The sequence below is a fragment of the Squalius cephalus genome (assembly GCF_949319135.1).
Source record: "Squalius cephalus genome assembly, chromosome: 18".
Taxonomy (NCBI): domain Eukaryota; kingdom Metazoa; phylum Chordata; class Actinopteri; order Cypriniformes; family Leuciscidae; genus Squalius; species Squalius cephalus.
This window is the reverse complement of record NC_137139.1, coordinates 36,750,103-36,775,102: the sequence shown is the minus strand read 5'-3', so window position 1 is coordinate 36,775,102 and position 25,000 is coordinate 36,750,103. Positions and strand designations below refer to the sequence as shown.

At 44.5% G+C, this 25,000-nt stretch overlaps 1 protein-coding gene across 1 annotated transcript in view; it reads left to right on the top strand.

Moving 5' to 3' along the window:
* Positions 1 to 25,000, top strand: part of corin (corin, serine peptidase) — a 48,060-nt gene that overhangs the window by 9,328 nt on the left and 13,732 nt on the right. The window contains exons 6-13 of the mRNA XM_079848347.1: positions 4,907 to 5,091; positions 5,183 to 5,296; positions 5,717 to 5,824; positions 7,936 to 8,046; positions 11,436 to 11,558; positions 11,644 to 11,745; positions 14,211 to 14,442; positions 15,641 to 15,786. Coding sequence (XP_079704473.1) covers positions 4,907 to 5,091; positions 5,183 to 5,296; positions 5,717 to 5,824; positions 7,936 to 8,046; positions 11,436 to 11,558; positions 11,644 to 11,745; positions 14,211 to 14,442; positions 15,641 to 15,786 — 1,121 coding nt within the window. The remainder of the gene's footprint in view (positions 1 to 4,906; positions 5,092 to 5,182; positions 5,297 to 5,716; positions 5,825 to 7,935; positions 8,047 to 11,435; positions 11,559 to 11,643; positions 11,746 to 14,210; positions 14,443 to 15,640; positions 15,787 to 25,000) is intronic.

Sequence of the window (25,000 nt, the reverse complement as noted above, 5' to 3'; positions counted from 1 at the left end):
AATACAGGCATGATACAGTGTAATAATACAGGCATAATACAGTGTAATAATACAGGCATGATACAGTGTAATAATACAGGCATGATACAGTGTAATAATACAGGCATGATACAGTGTAATAATACAGGCATGATTCAGTGTAATAATACAGGCATGATTCAGTGTAATAATACAGGCATAATACAGTGTAATAATACAGACATAATACAGTGTAATAATACAGGCATGATACAGTGTAATAATACAGGCATGATACAGTGTAATAATACAGGCATGATACAGTGTAATAATACAGGCATGATACAGTGTAATAATACAGGCATAATACAGTGTAATAATACAGGCATGATACAGTGTAATAATACAGGCATGATACAGTGTAATAATACAGGCATAATACAGTGTAATAATACAGACATAATACAGTGTAATAATACAGGCATGATACAGTGTAATAATACAGACATAATACAGTGTAATAATACAGGCATAATACAGTGTAATAATACAGACATAATACAGTGTAATAATACAGGCATGATACAGTGTAATAATACAGGCATGATACAGTGTAATAATACAGGCATGATACAGTGTAATAATACAGGCATGATACAGTGTAATAATACAGGCATAATACAGTGTAATAATACAGGCATAATACAGGCATGATACAGGCATGATACAGTGTAATAATACAGGCATGATACAGTGTAATAATACAGACATAATACAGTGTAATAATACAGGCATAATACAGTGTAATAATACAGACATAATACAGTGTAATAATACAGGCATGATACAGTGTAATAATACAGGCATGATACAGTGTAATAATACAGGCATGATACAGTGTAATAATACAGGCATGATACAGTGTAATAATACAGGCATGATACAGTGTAATAATACAGGCATGATACAGTGTAATAATACAGGCATAATACAGTGTAATAATACAGGCATGATACAGTGTAATAATACAGGCATGATACAGTGTAATAATACAGGCATGATACAGTGTAATAATACAGGCATGATTCAGTGTAATAATACAGGCATGATTCAGTGTAATAATACAGGCATAATACAGTGTAATAATACAGACATAATACAGTGTAATAATACAGGCATGATACAGTGTAATAATACAGGCATGATACAGTGTAATAATACAGGCATGATACAGTGTAATAATACAGGCATGATACAGTGTAATAATACAGGCATAATACAGTGTAATAATACAGGCATGATACAGTGTAATAATACAGGCATGATACAGTGTAATAATACAGGCATAATACAGTGTAATAATACAGACATAATACAGTGTAATAATACAGGCATGATACAGTGTAATAATACAGACATAATACAGTGTAATAATACAGGCATAATACAGTGTAATAATACAGACATAATACAGTGTAATAATACAGGCATGATACAGTGTAATAATACAGGCATGATACAGTGTAATAATACAGGCATGATACAGTGTAATAATACAGGCATGATACAGTGTAATAATACAGGCATAATACAGTGTAATAATACAGGCATAATACAGGCATGATACAGGCATGATACAGTGTAATAATACAGGCATGATACAGTGTAATAATACAGGCATGATACAGTGTAATAATACAGGCATGATTCAGTGTAATAATACAGGCATGATACAGTGTAATAATACAGGCATGATACAGTGTAATAATACAGGCATGATTCAGTGTAATAATACAGGCATGATACAGTGTAATAATACAGGCATGATACAGTGTAATAATACAGGCATGATACAGTGTGATTATTATTATGATTATTATCATGACTTTGATTCAGCGTCAACTGTTTTCATGTGAACAATTAAAACAAAAGTAATTGAAATAGTTCAACACAACAAATGTTTCAAATGGTTTCCCCAAATGCAACTTTTAATGACTTCTGCAGTCTCAGAATTATTCACCCCCTGAACAGAATCCCTCAGAACAGCCCAGATCTGCAGAACAGGTGTTTCTCACTAATCAAGGGCTTCATTAGCTGCACCAGGCGTGCTAGAGCTAGAACACATGAAACATCTGAACTGGCGAGGTTTGTTGAGTGTCACGTTTGACTGCAAGTTAGAAATATGGCTAAGGTCCAAAAAGTTAAGAGAAGATTTCATCGCCCTTCACAAACAAGGAACATGGTACAGAAAGATAGCGAAGGCACTCAATGTTCCTAGAGACACCGTTGGAAGCCTATCGCAAGTTCAGAGTTAGAGGAACAGTGGTTGCACTCCCTGAACGGGCAGAAGGAGGAAGATATCATCGGCTGAAACCAGATTTCTGAGAAGGAAAAACCCTTGGGTGACTGCAAGTATAAGCTGTGAAGAACTCTGTCTACAGTTCAGCGTGAGGAGCTCGTGATGCTCTCGGCTGATGTATATCCTCCAGCTCTGGAAACCTGCAGTGTGAGGAGGGAGAGATGGAGTCACTGAAGTATCAGGAGATCCAAGGAGAAAACATCATGCCGTCAGTGAGGAAGATGAAGCTTGGACCTTCAACAGGACAATGATCCCAAGCATAACTCAAAATCCACCAAGGCTTGGTTTCAGAAGAAGTCCTGGGAGACACAGTGACATCACAGTCACCTGACCTGAACCCCATAGAAAATCTCTGGTGGGATTTGAAGAAGGCCAGGAATATTCCTGAACTGGAGGCCATTGCTCATGAGGAACGGCTCAGATTCCTCAGAAACAGAAGCTGCTGTCTGTTATACATCTTGCAAAAGGTTGTTCTACTAAGAGCTCAAGATGCTTGCCATGAAGGGGGTGAATCATTTTGAGACTGCAGAAGTCATTTTCAGTTGAATTTGGGGAAACCACTTATTTGTTGTGTTGAGCTATTTCAATCACTTTGATTTGTTCACTGCAAACAGCTGAAAGTCTGTAAATTTAGCCAATAAACCTGATTTGCAATATTGGTTGAATAATTTCGATTACAACTGTTTGATGGAGGGAAAAGAGCCAGATTGCAGGAACTTACATTTTTATTACTGATATTTTGTGCCAATTTCCCAGGAAGTGACGATTGAACACATGGGATGAAAAAGCTGCTTTACTCGCAAATGTTTTATGTCATATTCCAATTTTGTGCATAGGATAAATGTGCAACTTTGGATGGAAACACAGCTACTGACAGTTCACAGGCGATGTTGTTGTTTTTCAAAACAATTGAACCAATTGCTTCGCAAAATGATTCACTGTTTCGAAGCGTTGGAAACGCCACGCGCTTGTGACCCCTGCTGTTCAAAACAGTGTAAATGCAACAACAACTCAGACCAAACATGCACGAAAACAGCTTTTACAAACTCATTGCATATGTATTATTGAAAGTAAAATCTAGTGAATGCAATTAACTAATAATCTAATAATATCAAATGTCAAGTGTCTGTATAATATGTGTTCTTTTATCAATTTTCAGGGCTTGTTTTGTTTGTTCCATGGATGGCTCAGCTAAACAGGCCAATAAGAGACTATTATCTACTATTATTCCTTTTAATTAGTCTGGCTATCACCAGACCAAGCTCAATCTTTAAGATTGAACATTAGTCTGGAGAGTCTGCTCTGTGTTTTCCACTGCACAAGAGGCGTGATCAATGGGCAGAGTTCAAATGACTCTGCAATTGGATAGTCCTTCAACCAATCAGACCAAAGATCCGGGTGAACTTTGCAGAGCAATGTTATTTACACCCACTCGAGTGATTTGTTTGCTAAAAAAACGCCATTGAGCATCGTCGAGAGGTTAAAGGGATACTCCACTTTTTTTTGGAAATAGGCTCTTTTTACAACTCCCCCAGATTTAAACAGTTGAGTTTTACCGTTTTCGAATCCATTCAGCCGATCTCCGGGTCTGGGGGTCCCACTTTTAGCATAGCTTAGCATAGATCATTGAATCGGACAAGATCATTAGCATCTCTCTCAAAAAAATGACCAAAGAGTTTCGATATTTTTCCTATTTAAAACTTTGCAAACTTTCCTATTTAAAACTCTTCTGTAGTTACATCGTGTACTAAGACCGACGGAAAACGTAAAGTTGCGATTTTCTAGGCTGATATGGCTAGGAACTATACTCTCATTCCTGCGTGATAATCAAGAAACTTTGCTGCCGTACCATGAGTGCAGCAGGCGTAATGATATGACACAGCGCCTGAAAATAGGTCTAATAGGTTAGACAAACTTAGTCCCGGTCACGTTGGAAGAAGTTACCGAGCTGGGGACTATTTTCAGGCGCTGTGTCATATCATTACGCCTGCTGCACTCATTGGATTAAACCCGCCAATAGCACGCCAGGTGGATAAGCCAGTTTGTGATTGGTTCCCGCAAATTTGTAAAGGAAGCAGCAGAGATAAATATACAGGTTTCCAGCCTGAGCGAAATCAAATCGCCAGCAGATCAGGCTGGGTTTACCCAGTTTACCTTTTAATTATACCAATGTCAAATTGAAACTTCTACAAATGTATAAAACTCATCAGAGATCACTCGTAGACGCTTGTTCAATGGTTCACCGATCTCAGTGAACCGATCTCGGTTTGATAAACGCTTTGAACCACTGATTCGAAACAAAAGATTCGTAAAGGTTTTGAAGCTTCATGAAGCAGTGTTTCGAAATCACCCATGGGGGGGGGGGGGGGGGGGGGGGATCTAAATTATGCTTTTGCTTAAAACAAGAAAAATTATCTGCCAGTGGCGTCAGAAAAATAATCCTGTTTCCGTTTGAATTAAGTTTATGTTTCTAACCCCACAAAGAATGTTTAGATATTTGGACTGGAAACAAGACGAAAACACTGAGTGAGAAAAGCATGTTCTGCAGTGTAGCACGTGTGTTTCTCACGAGCGACGCTTGTCTTACAGGACACTGGTGCTGCCGTGTCAGTCGTTCTGTGAAGCGGCTCGTGAAGGTTGTGAACCTGTTCTGCAGATGTTCAACGCCTCCTGGCCAGAGTTCCTGCGCTGCTCTCAGTTCAACAACATCACGGGAACCGGCGCTGAACACACACCGCTCTGTTACACGCCACGGCAGGCCAGAGGAAAACTCTGTGAGTCGGGAAACATGGCTTTCTTCAGATTCCGGAACTGCATTTGGAATGAAGTTCTGATGGTTTGTCTTTCTGTGATTGTTGTCTTAAGCTGTGTGTGGAGGAAGCGATCATTTCCTGTGTGCGACGGGAATATGTGTCCCTCTCAAACTAGTGTGCAACGGATACAACGACTGCGACGACTGGAGCGACGAGGCCAATTGCTGTGAGTTTTCTTTTCTCATTTGTGCTTCCTTTCCTTTCCTGTCTTCAGCTCCTCAAGAAACGAGAAAATGATGTGGAAAACGTATTCATACATATTCTTGATCACTCAAGCGTCACTTCACAGCATCATCAGCTGCGCGCAAGACCTGCCTTTATAAGTTGTTGAAGCTTAGTTATTTAAGAAATTCATAGTAAATTTTAATTGATCAAGATGCCTCGTTGTTTATTTAGTACATGTATGATTTATTTAAACTGCAGAGGTAAAACGTGCGGTTTCACACACAGCTGTGTATCCTCACGATTAGCTCCCTCACTCCTCGTCTCCTTTGAGGTATTCAAGATGTCTGCTTTGAGAAGCACTTGTTCACACGCAATGCATCACACATCTGACTGTGATCTCCTCCTTCTGTCATTTGTCCAGCGTGTGCAGATGGACAGTATGTGTGTGCCACTGGACGCTGTGTCAGTTCTGATCTCGTGTGCGATGGCTACGATGACTGCGGCGATCTGAGCGATGAGCAAAACTGTGGTGAGCACGTTTGAAATGCTTCATTTGAGTTCACTATTGAGATCCGATCAGTTGGTAACAGGAGAATCCACTCACACTGTGCACATGTACAGTACAAGAGCTGCATTCATCTCGTCCCAGCAATGCGATTCCATTAAACACATTAAAACAACACATTTTACAACATACCTGAGTTCCTTGCCACTGTCGCCTTTGTTCGCCTTTGGCTTTTGTCTTGCTTAGTTGGGGACATTTAATTTAATATTCAACAATATTATTGATCTCCTGCATTGACACCATTATACGAGAACTGAACTGAGCTGGACGATGACATCACGGTTTACTCCAGAGTGGCTATATATATATATATAAATGAACTAAATTAATAACAGAAATGAACCATCACTGAACTTACTTAAGCTGGACTGTGACGCTGTTTTCTTCTAGAAACAAACTTTGTTGCATTATTTTCCTGTTATCTCTGTAAAGCTGCTTTAAAAAGCACTATATAAATAAAGGTGACTTGAGTAATGTTGACTTGGAGACACGAAAAGTGGAAATAAGGGAGATCGTAGCAGAGGGAATAAATCAATCCTACATAAAACACAAGATAACAAACAAAGAAATTACGAAACAAAGAAATAAAGTGTGAATACAGCGAAGAAATCCCGAAACTACTGAGCCCTGCTTTAAATGCCATCACTAGATGGCGCTGTCCCCATTTATGCCATAATTTAACCTATTTACACTCCGTTACATTAGCAACAATTACAACTATGGCTGTCAAACTGAACATGTTAATGCATGTGCTTAATGGCGCAGCAATATTCAGAGCCGATTGTTGAAGAGAAGGGATGCACCGATATCAACATTTTGTCCGATACCGATAACCGATAATTCTTTATATTTGAAAGCCGATAACCGATATATTGGCTGATAAATCTAAATCCAAGTTTTATTATAATTTTTGAGAGCCTGATTACAAAATCAAAAGTCTCATCATTAAAAGACACTTCCCAAACACACAATTATAACGTTCTCATTATGATTTTATGGAGCCGATATGACAGAACATGTTGCACTGAACTGTATTTTCCAATCATATTTCAAGCCATTCAAAACCATCATGTTGAACAGTGCGCATCTGAAGAGTCTCAGCTGAAGGAAATAATACATTATTTATCAGCTTTAATATATCTGCTAAAAAATGTATTGGGTCGATAACGATAACATTAAACCTGAACATATATCAGCCGATACCGATATGGTGGCTGATATATCGTGCATCCCTATTGAAGATGGTAGGAAAAGTTTGTAGAAATGAGCAGGGACCAGTCTGAGGGATTGTCAGAGAGATGGTGGAGGAGAGAAGCCAATGTCTGTGAGGAATCTATGAAGATTTAATTCTGAACGCTAAAGTTACCGTCAAGGCCGATACACTCATGGCAAACTTCATCTTCTTTCTTCACTTAGGGGGAAAAATAAGTGAGAAATACCTTTGCAGTGATATACTGTTAGGGAACATCCCAACAACATCCACGTTTAGATGAATATATACACATGTTCTTCGAGTTTTCCTCTCAAGAACAAAATAAGCAACAAAATAGTGAAAACAGTGGTTCAGAAAGCATCTGATCATAGTGATGTGGATGTTTGCAGCAGCTCTGAGATTCAGATCTAGTCATGTCACGTTTACTCATACAGCAATGCTTAAAAGCAGCAGCTTTACAGTATTAAAAATGAAAAACAGTGTTAGTGTGTCTATTATTCAGAATCACATGCTTCAGTTTCTACTATAAAGCAGCTCTCAGTGTGTTCATGTTTGTTCTCGCTCTGACCTCGATGGACTGAACAAGAGAAATGAACCAGAGATTTACACCTCAAAGGAGGCGGAGCCTCATAGCCGCACCCACATGTTACATCATCATCACCATTGACCAATGGGAGCTAAAGGTGTTTACCAGCCGGAGCAAACTGTTCCAGAAAGCTTTGACAAGATGTTTTGAACAGTTCGTTGTTTATCAGGGTTAAACTTTCTACTTCCCAATAAAGGATAAAGAATTCTGCTTATGTGTTTTCCTTCTTTGAGTCATTGTTCTGTCCTGAAGTGTAATTATGGTCTGTTTCGTCAGTGTGTAATTCGGCTGAAGAGTATCGCTGTGGAGATGGACGATGTGTTCCTCGAGACTGGCTCTGTGACGGAGACCACGACTGCCTGGACAAGAGCGACGAGATGAACTGCTGTGAGTGTGTGTGTGTGTGTGTGTGTGTGTGTGTGTGTGTGAGAAAGAGAAGCTACTGAAAGAGATGCTTCCAGAGGTCACCGATCCTCTTCTTAATATCATTAATTCATCTTTGTCACTAGGATACGTACCAAAAACCTTTAAGCTGGCTATGATTAAACCGCTTGTTAAAAAAACGCAACTTGATCCCACAGAATTAGTCAATTACAGGCCGATCTCGAATCTACCTTTTCTGTCAAAGATACTAGAAAAGGCAGTATCCTCACAACTGTGTTCCTTTTTAGAAAGAAATGATATCTGGAGGATTTCCAGTCAGGATTTAGACCGTACCATAGTACTGAGACAGCTCTCGTTAGAGTCACACATGATTTGCTCTTATCATCCGATCGTGGTTGTGTCTCACTATTAGTGTTACTCGATCTTAGTGCTGCGTTTGACACTATCGACCACAACATTCTTTTAAACAGACTCGAACACAATGTTATTAGTGGTATTGCACTAGCATGGTTTAAATCATACTTATCTGACCGTTATCAGTTTGTAGCAGTAAATGAAGAGATGTCTCATCGATCACAAGTTCAGTATGGCGTACCACAAGGCTCAGTACTAGGACCGCTGCTGTTCACTCTGTACATGCTACCCTCACACACATACACACACACACACACACACACACACACACACACACACACACACACACACACACACACACACACACACTGTACATGCTACCCTCACACACACACACACACACACACACACACACACACACACACACACACACACACTCTGTACATGCTACCCTCACGCACACATACACACACACACACACACACACACACACACTGTACATGCTACCCTCACACACTCACACACATACACACACACACACACTCTGTACATGCTACCCTCACACACACACACACTCTGTACATGCTACCCTCACACACACACACACACACACACACACACACACACACACACACACACACACACACACACACACACACACACACATACACACACACACACACACACACACACACACACACACACACACACACACACACACACACACACACACACACAGTACATGCTACCCTTGGGAGATATCATTAGGAAGCATGGCATTAGTTTTCACTGTTATGCCGATGATACTCAGCTCTATATTTCTTCACGCCCTGACGAAACTTACCAATTCACTAAATTAACGGAGTGCACAGCTGATATAAAACACTGGATGACTAGCAATTTCCTACAACTAAAATTCTGAAAAACAGATTCTAATTATTGGACAAAAAACTTCCTCACGTAATAATCTAGAATACTGTCTAACACTTGATGGCTGCTCTGTCAAGTCTTCGTCGTCGGTTAGGAACCTGTGTGTGTGTGTGTGTGTGTGTGGTATTGCTGGGTGTTTGTGTGTGTGTGTGTGATAATTACAAGGTATTGCTACTGACTTATAAAGCCCTAAACGGCTTAGCTCCAGTCTATTTAACGGATCTTCTATCGCCCTATAATCCATTGCGCTCTTTAAGGTCACTAAATTCGAGGCTTTTGGTCATACCTAGGATATCCAGATCCACCAAAGGAGGGAGAGCATTTTCACATTTAGCTCCAAAACTCTGGAATAGCCTTCCTGATACTGTTCGTTGCTCAGACTCGCTCTCCCAGTTTAAAACTAGATTAAAGACGCATCTCTTCAGCCAGGCATTTATATAATACTGTTAATCTTACAGTTAAATCCGACCTCTAGTTCATAAACGCCAGAGGAGAACTGGCCCCCGACTGAGCCTGGGTTCTCCCAAGGTTTTTTTTTCTCCATTAGGTCCTGATGGAGTTTTTCGGTTCCTTGCCACTGTTGCCTTTGGCTTGCTCAGTTGGGGATATTTGGGGATATTAATTTATTTTTATCAATCAATAAATTCCACTAGAAACAAACCTTGTTGTATTATTTTAATTTAATACTGTGAAGCTGCTTTGATACAATTTGTATTGTGAAAAGTGCTATACAAATATACTTGACTTGACTTGTGTGTGTGTGTGTGTGTGTGTGTGTGTGTGGGTGTGCTCTTTGATACCAATCTTTCATCTGAAAGTCACGTGTCTAGTATCTGTAAAACCACATTTTTCCATCTTAAAAATATATCTAAATTACGCCATATGCTCTCATTGACAAATGCGGAACAGTTAGTTCATGCGTTCATGACCTCAAGGCTAGATTATTGTAATGCTCTACTGGGTGGTTGCCCTGCACGCTTAATAAACAAACTACAGCTGGTCCAAAACGCAGCAGCTCGAGTTCTTACCAGAACCAGGTAACCCTTTACCTCAGTACAGATGAAACATTGTCAAAATGATTCTAGTTCACATTGATATGCGGAAGCGACAAAATTCTGTATTATGAATTTAAGGCCAGACAAGTAATTTGTTGAGATCAATTTGTACAGAAAGACACGCCTGCGCACATATATATTCAAACACGCATCTCTATAGACTGAACACGTGATGCGCATGTGTACGCCGTCAACGTTTTCACAGATTCGCGTTTTTGAAGTTTGCGCAGAGATAACTTTTTATTTTTTTTTATTTTTTTTTAACGCTTGCACCTTGGAACATATTTCAGGGTTTGCGTTCTCGAGCTCCAAACACTGTTGTGCGGATGAGCGGCCGGAGCGAGTTAAGGGTTTTCTGTGAGAACGGTGTGTGTTAGCGGCCCCTAAGTTAATAACTAATGATCTCTGCAACGGAAGTGAATCAATCAAAACTAACTTTATCTGGACAATAACTTTATTCTAGATCTGCTGTAAAGCCTAAACAATCTCTGTTACTGTAATCTCCTGTTATCACTGTAAAGATGCTTTGAAACAGTCTATATTGTTAAAGCGCTGTATAAATGAAGGAGACTAGACTTGACTTAGGGTTAGTTAGGTGTGTGTGTGTGTGTGTGTGTGTGTGTGTGTGTGTGTGTGTGTGTGTGTGTGTGTGTGTGTGTGTGTCTGTGTGTGTGTGTGTGTCTGTCTGTCTGTCTGTGTGTGTGTGTGTGTGTGTGTGTCTGTGTGTGTGTGTGTGTGTGTGTGTGTGTGTGTGTGTGTGTGTGTCTGTGTGTGTGTGTGTGTGTGTGTGTGTGTGTCTGTGTGTGTGTGTGTGTGTGTCTGTCTGTGTGTGTGTGTGTGTGTGTGTGTGTGTGTGTGTGTGTGTGTCTGTGTGTGTGTGTGTGTGTGTGTGTGTGTGTGTGTCTGTGTGTGGCTCTGTGACGGAGACCACGACTGCCTGGACAAGAGCGACAAGCTCAACTGCCTTCACTGTACTGTGTGTTTGTGTAACCCTGCAGTGCATTAACATGTGTGTGTGTGTGTGTGTGTGTGTGTGTGTGTGTGTGTGTGTAGCGTGTAAGTCCCAGGGTTTAGTGGAGTGCAGGAACAAGCAGTGCATTCCCAGTGCCTTTCGCTGCGATGGTGAAGATGACTGTAAAGATGGCAGTGATGAAGAAAACTGCACACAACAACAGAGTAAGTGCGCACACACTCTCACACACACACACACACACACACACACACACACACACACACACACACTGATGGCTCTGTCTCTCAGCTCAGGGTTTGTGTCCTCCTGGTCAGTCCGGTTGTTCTTCCTCCTCCTCTGGCTGTCATGGAAACACGTCATGTGACCTGCGCAACACTGGCAACAACTGCAGTGAGTGAAACTGACCTCTGACCTGTGACCTCTGACCTCTGGCCACACACAGAGCACTGCAAAGTTTCCCATGTATTACTTCCATGTTTTACTCTAGATTTAGTGTCAGTTAGTTTAGCCAAGCAACAAAAATCTCAAGTTTAAGCGTCCTGATTGCACAGTTTTAATGTGTGGGAACAGCACACTTTAACCCTTTCACTCAGAGAGGTCACTACAGTGGAGCCTATTAAAAACATTTCTTGCGTATGCATGGGTTTGATTGCATAACTGCACATCAAGCTCGACAGTGAACTCTAGTGCATAATGCTTTACACTGCCACCTAGTGGCAAGCCTTTGAACGTGGGATTTGTTTTCTCCAAAAGTCAGTCAGAAATGCCAAGTTGCTACAGAATATACATCCATTTGTTTTATCCTAGGAGACTCTTGCAGGTAAAAACATGTTTTTTTGTCACATCTAAGTAGGCATATCATTGTTACATTTTCCAAGTATTGATTTTAAAAATTCTGATTAATCATCTGGCCACTAAAATTGGACATCATGCATCACTAGCTATATTTCAGCTACAATTCATATTATTACTGTGACTGTTGTTCTTGAAAACACTTAATCTGCAGTAACTGTAAATAAATGTATTTGTGTTATTAGATTGTAATTTGCAGTTATGTCAAAAAAGTAATCTGATTACTCGTTACAATAAAAAGTAATCTGATTACATAATGCATGTTACCTATAATTGCGTTACTTGTAACATCAAAAAAGTAATCTGATTACTTGGGGATATTTGGGGATATTTAATTTAATTAATCAATCAACAATACTATTGATCAGCATTACCAAACGTGGACGTTTTCCACTAGAAACAAACATTGATGTATTATTTTAATGTAATACTGTGAAGCTGCTTTGATACAATCTGTATTGTGAAAAGCGCTATATAAATAAACTTGACTTGACTTGACTCGTTACATCAAAAAAGTAATCTGATTACTCGTTACATCAAAAAAAGTAATCTGATTACATAATGCATGTTACTTATAATGCGTTACTCGTTATATCAAAAAAGTAATCTGATTACTCATTACATCAAAAAGTAATCTGATTACATAATGCTTGTTACTTATAATGCGTTACTTGTAACATCAAAAAAGTAATCTGATTACTCGTTACATCAAAAGTAATCTGATTATGTAATGCATGTTACTTGTAATGCATTACTTTACTCAGTAAATCGTCAAATATATTGCAAACTCCGACTGTTGACCAAGAAGGTTCATCTGGTGCGTCTGTGCGTCAGTCAGAGCGCTGCATCTGTAAGGACACGAGAGCATGTGCAATACTCTTCTTCAGTTCCTAATGCTTTATTTAACATCACAACAGACATAACAAATGGAATACTCAGACTCAGACATATGAATGATTACGTTTTGACATCACTACTGGGAAATAATAACCTGATTTATTAATAAAGTCTAGTAAACGCGGTTTACTTGCGTTGCCATTGGTTCGCATGTAAACCGGGACAACGGGATATTTCAATAAGCTGATTTTTGTGAGTTATAAGCGTATTGGTGTAAATGTAAACGTGCTCAATGTGTTTTTCAATTAGAAGGAAGGAAATTAATGGTTTTAAAATGAGATCAGTCAATAGGCAATAGAGACAGTTAATGAAATTAAATTTAGCTGTTATTTTAGATTCTCAATTGAAATTTTATGTGCATGTAAAGAGGCTGCGTTGAACAATCAGAAAAAAACGTAATTGTTTTTATATGATTAGACTGTATATATCCCTAAAAGCAGCCAATTTATAAAACTTATACATGCATGCACTGGTCAGGTTTCTCAGCTGACTATGAAACCTGTTAGATCTCTATATAAACAAACATTAAACATTTTGGACAAGAAACCAATTAGATGGCACCATTGTAATGCTTTACAAAAATATAATTTGCTTAGTTTTGCATAAATTAAAATGTTTTTTAAATGTGTAAATCATTTTGCTCCTGATATCATCCGCCTTAGTAAGAGGATCTCTACAAGAGGAACGGCACAGGACCGAAGAGAAAAACTACATTTGCACAATCATATTCTCAGCTGAGTCTGAACTGAAGAAACTCATTTAAACTGAAAATGCAAGAAAAGTTTTTAAAAAGTTTTTTTTTAAAAGTAGTTCAAACAAAAGCAGGTTTGTGAACACTGATGGTCGTATACAGTCTCATCTTTTTTTTTATTGTTATTATTATTATTATTTACTTTTTGCTTTTTTGTGTGATTATTGTTGAATTGTAGTTTGAAAAGCCTAACCAGGGACTGGGCTGAACATACCCTTTTGCTGCTGGAAATTGTAGCAATGTTTCTGTATTGTCTCTGTTAAATAAACAAATAAATAAATGAAAAAGAGCAATAAAAACACACAGAGAACCTGAAAGGATGAATGTTTGTTGATGATCTGCCTGTGTTTTTCAGGCGTCTGCGAGCCCATCTCTGTGGAGATCTGCATGAACGTGCCCTATAACTCCACCAGGTTCCCCAACTATCTGGGCCACCAGTCTCAGAAGGAGACGTCGCTGAGCTGGGAGTCCTCGCTCTTCCCCGCGCTCGTCCAGACCAACTGCTACAAATACCTCATGTTCTTCGCCTGTACGGTGCTGGTGCCAATGTGTGACCCTGTAACACAGCAGAGGGTGCCGCCCTGCAGGTCAGTGTGTGTGTGTGTGTGTGTGTGTGTGTGTGTGTGTGTGTGTGTGCACCTTTATGATCACATATAATCAGAGTTTGAAATTAACTTTTTTTACACACCGGCCAATTTGGCTGCTAAATTTTTAAGTGGCTGGCCTTTCAAAACTTCTACTAGCCGAAAAAAAAAAAAAGAAAAAAAAAAGATTAACTATGTCACGGCTTTATATATATATAATAAAATTTGGATTTTATATATTCATTTCTTATTCAAACTAAATCCTGTCATCCAGCATCTCCTCTCTTCCTCTTTCATCCTTTTCACCAAATATGTGTTTTAGTTGTACAGATTAATACAGTACAGAGAACATCAGAAAAAAACATGTAGGATGTTGGAAAATAACAATGTGTTTTCTGTTCACCAAATGCTTTTAAATCTTCACTATTGCTTCAATATAAATAAACAGCGTGCCGTTATTTGTTGTGTAGTGACGTGTGTGTTCAATTAAGCAGATATGAGCAGATATATTTAATATATCATAAGAATAGAATAGAATAGAATCTTTATTGTCATTATACATGTACTGTACAACGAAATTGGATGCAATCTAATCAGTGCAACATTAAACAAAGTACAATTATAATATACAAATAAAATAAAATAAATAAATAAAATAAATAAGAATTCTAAAGACAATAAAACACATCATATATCCCATACACAACAGATCAATACACGATACATCTCCTAATACTGCATTTCAAATTGTGTTTAGTGCTGCTATCGCTTTTGGATAAAAACTGTTTTTTAATCTATTTGTTCGTGTCTTCATTGTCCTGTAACGTCTCCCCGAGGGCAGCAGTTCTAACAGGGAATGTCCGGGGTGAGATGGATCCTTTAGTATGTTCTGTGCTTTTTTGAGGCAGCGCAAACCATAAAGATCCTTCAGGGAGGGGAGAGGGCAGCCAATAATCTTCTATCATGATGTGACTGTCACTACATAGCATGATGACTCTCGAGTATTTGCGCTAAATCTGCACTGATTTGTCTTACACGAACTTCCCAGCAAAGTGAGTAAACATAATTTACACGCCAAATTGGCTCGAGATTGGCAGCGTTTCCCGCCACTGTTGATTTTCACCCACATTTGGCGGGTGTTCATTTGAAACCCTGTATATAATGACATTGATGACTGTGTGTGTGTGTGTGTGTGTGTCAGGTCTCTGTGTAGGAGCTCAAAGCAGAACTGTGAGTTAGTGCTAAGACTTGTGGGATTGCAGTGGCCTAACGACACAGACTGTGCTCAGTTTCCAGAGGAAGGTCAAGCGAACAGTTCCTGTTTACTTCCTGACCCGGATGTGAACGGTCAGTGCGCACACACTCACAAACTAAAGCTGAGCTGAATATCTTCCTAAATCGCACAACACTAAATTAAATATGTCTGCAATGAGCAGTTACAGTCACACCACAGTCACACTACAGTCACACTACAGTCACAGTCACACTACAGTCACACTACAGTCACACTACAGTCACACTACAGTCACACCACAGTCACACTACAGTCACACCACAGTCACACCACAGTCACAGGCACACTACAGTCACACTACAGCCACACTACAGTCACACTACAGTCACACTACAGCCACACACTACAGTCACACTACAGTCACACTACAGTCACACTACAGCCACACTACAGCCACACTACAGTCACACTACAGTCACAGCCACACTAGTCACACTAGTCACACCACAGTCACACTACAGTCACAGTCACACTACAGTCACACTTACAGTCACACTACAGCCACACTACAGTCACACTACAGTCACACTACAGTCACACCAGTCACAGCCACACTACAGCCACAATACAGTCACACTACAGCCACACTACAGTCACTCTACAGTCACACCACAGTCACACCACAGTCACACCACATTCACACCACATTCACACCACATTCACACTACAGCCACACCACAGCCACACTACAGCCACACTACAGTCACACTACAGTCACACCAGTCACAGCCACACTACAGTCACACTAGTCACACCACAGTCACACCACAGCCACACTACAGTCACACCACAGTCACAGCCACACTACAGTCACACCACAGTCACAGCCACACTACAGTCACACTACAGTCACACTACAGTCACAGTCACACTACAGCCACACCACAGTCACAGCCACACTAGTCACACTACAGCCACACCACAGTCACAGCCACACTACAGTCACAATACAGTCACACTACAGCCACACCACAGTCACACTACAGCCACACCACAGTCACACTACAGCCACACCAGTCACACCACAGCCACACCACAGTCACACTACAGCCACACCACAGTCACAGCCACACTACAGTCACAATACAGTCACACTACAGCCACACCACAGTCACACTACAGCCACACCACAGTCACACCACAGCCACACCACAGTCACACCACAGCCACAACACAGTCACACCACAGTCACACTACAGCCACACCACAGTCACACTACAGCCACACCACAGTCACAGCCACACCACAGCCACACCACAGCCACACCACAGTCACACTACAGCCACACCACAGTCACAGCCACACTAGTCACACTACAGCCACACCACAGTCACAGCCACACTACAGTCACAATACAGTCACACTACAGCCACACCACAGTCACACTACAGCCACACCACAGTCACACCACAGCCACACCACAGTCACACCACAGTCACACCACAGCCACACCACAGCCACACCACAGTCACACCACAGTCACACCACAGCCACACCACAGCTACACCACAGTCACACTACAGCCACACTACAGTCACACCACAGCCACACCACAGCCACACCACAGTCACACCACAGTCACACCACAGCCACACCACAGCTACACCACAGTCACACTACAGCCACACCACAGTCACACCACAGCCACACCACAGTCACACTACAGCCACACCACAGTCACAGCCACACTACAGTCACAATACAGTCACACTACAGCCACACCACAGTCACACTACAGCCACACCACAGTCACACCACAGCCACACCACAGTCACACCACAGCCACACCACAGTCACACCACAGTAACACTACAGCCACACCACAGTCACAGTCACACCACAGCCACACCACAGCCACACCACAGTCACACTACAGCCACACCACAGTCACAGCCACACTAGTCACACTACAGCCACACCACAGTCACAGCCACACTACAGTCACAATACAGTCACACTACAGCCACACCACAGTCACACTACAGCCACACCACAGTCACACTACAGCCACACCAGTCACACCACAGCCACACCACAGTCACACCACAGTCACACTACAGCCACACCACAGCCACACCACAGTCACACCACAGTCACACCACAGCCACACCACAGCTACACCACAGTCACACCACAGTCACAGCCACACTACAGTCACACCACAGTCACAGCCACACTACAGTCACAGTCACACTACAGTCACACTACAGTCACAGCCACACTACAGTCACACCACAGTCACAGCCACACTACAGTCACACCACAGTCACACCACAGTCACACTACAGCCACACTACAGTCACACCACAGCCACACCACAGTCACACCACAGTCACACTACAGCCACACCACAGTCACAGTCACACCACAGCCACACCACAGTCACACTACAGCCACACCACAGTCACAGCCACACTAGTCACACTACAGCCACACCACAGTCACAGCCACACTACAGCCACACCACAGTCACACTACAGCCACACCACAGTCACACCACAGCCAAACGACAGCCACACCACAGTCACGCCACAGTCACGCTACAGTCACACCACAGTCACACCACAGCCACACCACAGCCACACCACAGTCACACCACAGTCACACCACAGCCACACCACAGCTACACCACAGTCACACCACAGTCACAGCCACACTACAGTCACACCACAGCCACACTACAGTCACAGTCACACTACAGTCACACTACAGTCACAGCCACACTACAGTCACACCACAGTCACAGCCACACTACAGTCACACCACAGTCACACTACAGTCACACTACAGTCACAGCCACACTAGTCACACTAGTCACACCACAGTCACACTACAGTCACAGTCACACTACAGTCACACTTACAGTCACACTACAGCCACACTACAGTCACACTACAGTCACACTACAGTCACACCAGTCACAGCCACACTACAGCCACAATACAGTCACACTACAGCCACACTACAGTCACTCTACAGTCACACCACAGTCACACCACAGTCACACCACATTCACACCACATTCACACCACAGCCACACTACAGCCACACTACAGTCACACTACAGTCACACCAGTCACAGCCACACTACAGTCACACTAGTCACACCACAGTCACACCACAGCCACACTACAGTCACACCACAGTCACAGCCACACTACAGTCACACCACAGTCACAGCCACACTACAGTCACACTACAGTCACACTACAGTCACAGTCACACTACAGCCACACCACAGTCACAGCCACACTAGTCACACTACAGCCACACCACAGTCACAGCCACACTACAGTCACAATACAGTCACACTACAGCCACACCACAGTCACACTACAGCCACACCACAGTCACACTACAGCCACACCAGTCACACCACAGCCACACCACAGTCACACTACAGCCACACCACAGTCACAGCCACACTACAGTCACAATACAGTCACACTACAGCCACACCACAGTCACACTACAGCCACACCACAGTCACACCACAGCCACACCACAGTCACACCACAGTCACACCACAGTCACACCACAGCCACACCACAGCCACACCACAGTCACACCACAGCCACACCACAGCTACACCACAGTCACACTACAGCCACACTACAGTCACACCACAGCCACACCACAGCCACACCACAGTCACACCACAGTCACACCACAGCCACACCACAGCTACACCACAGTCACACTACAGCCACACCACAGTCACACCACAGCCACACCACAGTCACACTACAGCCACACCACAGTCACAGCCACACTACAGTCACAATACAGTCACACTACAGCCACACCACAGTCACACCACAGCCACACCACAGTCACACCACAGCCACACCACAGTCACACCACAGCCACACCACAGTCACACCACAGTAACACTACAGCCACACCACAGTCACAGTCACACCACAGCCACACCACAGCCACACCACAGTCACACTACAGCCACACCACAGTCACAGCCACACTAGTCACACTACAGCCACACCACAGTCACAGCCACACTACAGTCACAATACAGTCACACTACAGCCACACCACAGTCACACTACAGCCACACCACAGTCACACTACAGCCACACCAGTCACACCACAGCCACACCACAGTCACACCACAGTCACACTACAGCCACACCACAGCCACACCACAGTCACACCACAGTCACACCACAGCCACACCACAGCTACACCACAGTCACACCACAGTCACAGCCACACTACAGTCACACCACAGTCACAGCCACACTACAGTCACAGTCACACTACAGTCACACTACAGTCACAGCCACACTACAGTCACACCACAGTCACAGCCACACTACAGTCACACCACAGTCACACCACAGTCACACTACAGCCACACCACAGTCACACCACAGCCACACCACAGTCACACCACAGTCACACTACAGCCACACCACAGTCACAGTCACACCACAGCCACACCACAATCACACTACAGCCACACCACAGTCACAGCCACACTAGTCACACTACAGCCACACCACAGTCACAGCCACACTACAGCCACACCACAGTCACACTACAGCCACACCACAGTCACACCACAGCCAAACGACAGCCACACCACAGTCACGCCACAGTCACGCTACAGTCACACCACAGTCACACCACAGCCACACCACAGCCACACCACAGTCACACCACAGTCACACCACAGCCACACCACAGCTACACCACAGTCACACCACAGTCACAGCCACACTACAGTCACACCACAGCCACACTACAGTCACAGTCACACTACAGTCACAGCCACACTACAGTCACACCACAGTCACAGCCACACTACAGTCACACCACAGTCACACTACAGTCACACTACAGTCACAGCCACACTAGTCACACTAGTCACACCACAGTCACACTACAGTCACAGTCACACTACAGTCACACTTACAGTCACACTACAGCCACACTACAGTCACACTACAGTCACACTACAGTCACACCAGTCACAGCCACACTACAGCCACACTACAGCCACACTACAGTCACTCTACAGTCACACCACAGTCACACCACAGTCACACCACATTCACACCACATTCACACCACATTCACACTACAGCCACACCACAGCCACACTACAGCCACACTACAGTCACACTACAGTCACACCAGTCACAGCCACACTACAGTCACACTAGTCACACCACAGTCACACCACAGCCACACTACAGTCACACCACAGTCACAGCCACACTACAGTCACACCACAGTCACAGCCACACTACAGTCACACTACAGTCACACTACAGTCACAGTCACACTACAGCCACACCACAGTCACAGCCACACTAGTCACACTACAGCCACACCACAGTCACAGCCACACTACAGTCACAATACAGTCACACTACAGCCACACCACAGTCACACTACAGCCACACCACAGTCACACTACAGCCACACCAGTCACACCACAGCCACACCACAGTCACACTACAGCCACACCAGTCACACCACAGCCACACCACAGTCACACTACAGCCACACCACAGTCACAGCCACACTACAGTCACAATACAGTCACACTACAGCCACACCACAGTCACACTACAGCCACACCACAGTCACACTACAGCCACACCACAGTCACACCACAGCCACACCACAGTCACACCACAGCCACAACACAGTCACACCACAGTCACACTACAGCCACACCACAGTCACACTACAGCCACACCACAGTCACAGCCACACCACAGCCACACCACAGCCACACCACAGTCACACTACAGCCACACCACAGTCACAGCCACACTAGTCACACTACAGCCACACCACAGTCACAGCCACACTACAGTCACAATACAGTCACACTACAGCCACACCACAGTCACACTACAGCCACACCACAGTCACACTACAGCCACACCACAGTCACACCACAGCCACACCACAGTCACACCACAGTCACACCACAGCCACACCACAGCCACACCACAGTCACACCACAGTCACACCACAGCCACACCACAGCTACACCACAGTCACACTACAGCCACACTACAGTCACACCACAGCCACACCACAGCCACACCACAGTCACACCACAGTCACACCACAGCCACACCACAGCTACACCACAGTCACACTACAGCCACACCACAGTCACACCACAGCCACACCACAGTCACACTACAGCCACACCACAGTCACAGCCACACTACAGTCACAATACAGTCACACTACAGCCACACCACAGTCACACTACAGCCACACCACAGTCACACCACAGCCACACCACAGTCACACCACAGCCACACCACAGTCACACCACAGTAACACTACAGCCACACCACAGTCACAGTCACACCACAGCCACACCACAGCCACACCACAGTCACACTACAGCCACACCACAGTCACAGCCACACTAGTCACACTACAGCCACACCACAGTCACAGCCACACTACAGTCACAATACAGTCACACTACAGCCACACCACAGTCACACTACAGCCACACCACAGTCACACTACAGCCACACCAGTCACACCACAGCCACACCACAGTCACACCACAGTCACACTACAGCCACACCACAGCCACACCACAGTCACACCACAGTCACACCACAGCCACACCACAGCTACACCACAGTCACACCACAGTCACAGCCACACTACAGTCACACCACAGTCACAGCCACACTACAGTCACAGCCACACCACAGTCACACCACAGCCACAACACAGTCACACCACAGTCACACTACAGCCACACCACAGTCACACTACAGCCACACCACAGTCACAGCCACACCACAGCCACACCACAGCCACACCACAGTCACACTACAGCCACACCACAGTCACAGCCACACTAGTCACACTACAGCCACACCACAGTCACAGCCACACTACAGTCACAATACAGTCACACTACAGCCACACCACAGTCACACTACAGCCACACCACAGTCACACTACAGCCACACCACAGTCACACCACAGCCACACCACAGTCACACCACAGTCACACCACAGCCACACCACAGCCACACCACAGTCACACCACAGTCACACCACAGCCACACCACAGCTACACCACAGTCACACTACAGCCACACTACAGTCACACCACAGCCACACCACAGCCACACCACAGTCACACCACAGTCACACCACAGCCACACCACAGCTACACCACAGTCACACTACAGCCACACCACAGTCACACCACAGCCACACCACAGTCACACTACAGCCACACCACAGTCACAGCCACACTACAGTCACAATACAGTCACACTACAGCCACACCACAGTCACACTACAGCCACACCACAGTCACACCACAGCCACACCACAGTCACACCACAGCCACACCACAGTCACACCACAGTAACACTACAGCCACACCACAGTCACAGTCACACCACAGCCACACCACAGCCACACCACAGTCACACTACAGCCACACCACAGTCACAGCCACACTAGTCACACTACAGCCACACCACAGTCACAGCCACACTACAGTCACAATACAGTCACACTACAGCCACACCACAGTCACACTACAGCCACACCACAGTCACACTACAGCCACACCAGTCACACCACAGCCACACCACAGTCACACCACAGTCACACTACAGCCACACCACAGCCACACCACAGTCACACCACAGTCACACCACAGCCACACCACAGCTACACCACAGTCACACCACAGTCACAGCCACACTACAGTCACACCACAGTCACAGCCACACTACAGTCACAGTCACACTACAGTCACACTACAGTCACAGCCACACTACAGTCACACCACAGTCACAGCCACACTACAGTCACACCACAGTCACACCACAGTCACACCACAGCCACACCACAGTCACACCACAGCCACACCACAGTCACACCACAGTCACACTACAGCCACACCACAGTCACAGTCACACCACAGCCACACCACAGTCACACTACAGCCACACCACAGTCACAGCCACACTAGTCACACTACAGCCACACCACAGTCACAGCCACACTACAGCCACACCACAGTCACACTACAGCCACACCACAGTCACACCACAGCCAAACGACAGCCACACCACAGTCACGCCACAGTCACGCTACAGTCACACCACAGTCACACCACAGCCACACCACAGCCACACCACAGTCACACCACAGTCACACCACAGCCACACCACAGCTACACCACAGTCACACCACAGTCACAGCCACACTACAGTCACACCACAGCCACACTACAGTCACAGTCACACTACAGTCACACTACAGTCACAGCCACACTACAGTCACACCACAGTCACAGCCACACTACAGTCACACCACAGTCACAGCCACACTACAGTCACAGTCACACTACAGTCACACTACAGTCACAGTCACAGTCACACTACAGTCACAGTCACACTACAGTCACACTACAGCCACACCACAGTCACACTACAGCCACACTACAGTCACACTAGTCACACCACAGTCACACTACAGCCACACTACAGTCACACTAGTCACACCACAGTCACAGCCACACTACAGCCGCACTAGTCACACTACAGTCACACTACAGCCACACTAGTCACACCACAGTCACAGCCACACTAGTCACACTAGTCACACCACAGTCACACTACAGTCACAGTCACACTACAGTCACACTACAGTCACACTACAGCCACACTACAGTCACACTACAGCCACACTACAGTCAACTAGTCACAGCACAGTCACACTACAGCCACACTACAGTCACACTAGTCACACCACAGCCACACTACAGTCACAGCCACACTACAGCCACACAACAGTCACACTACAGTCACACTAGTCACACCACAGTCACAGCCACACTACAGTCACACCACAGCCACACCACAGCCACACTAGTCACACTACAGTCACACTAGTCACACTACAGTCACACTAGTCACACCACAGTCACAATACAGCCACACTACAGTCACACTAGTCACTCCACAGTCACACTAGTCACACCACAGTCACACTAGTCACACCACAGTCACACTACAGCCACACTACAGTCACACTAGTCACACCACAGTCACAGCCACACTACAGTCACAGCCACACTACAGTCACAGCCACACTACAGTCACAGCCACACTACAGCCACAGCCACACTACAGTCACACTAGTCACACCACAGTCACACCACAGTCACAGTCACACTACAGCCACACCACAGCCACACCAGCCACACTACAGTCACACTACAGCCAC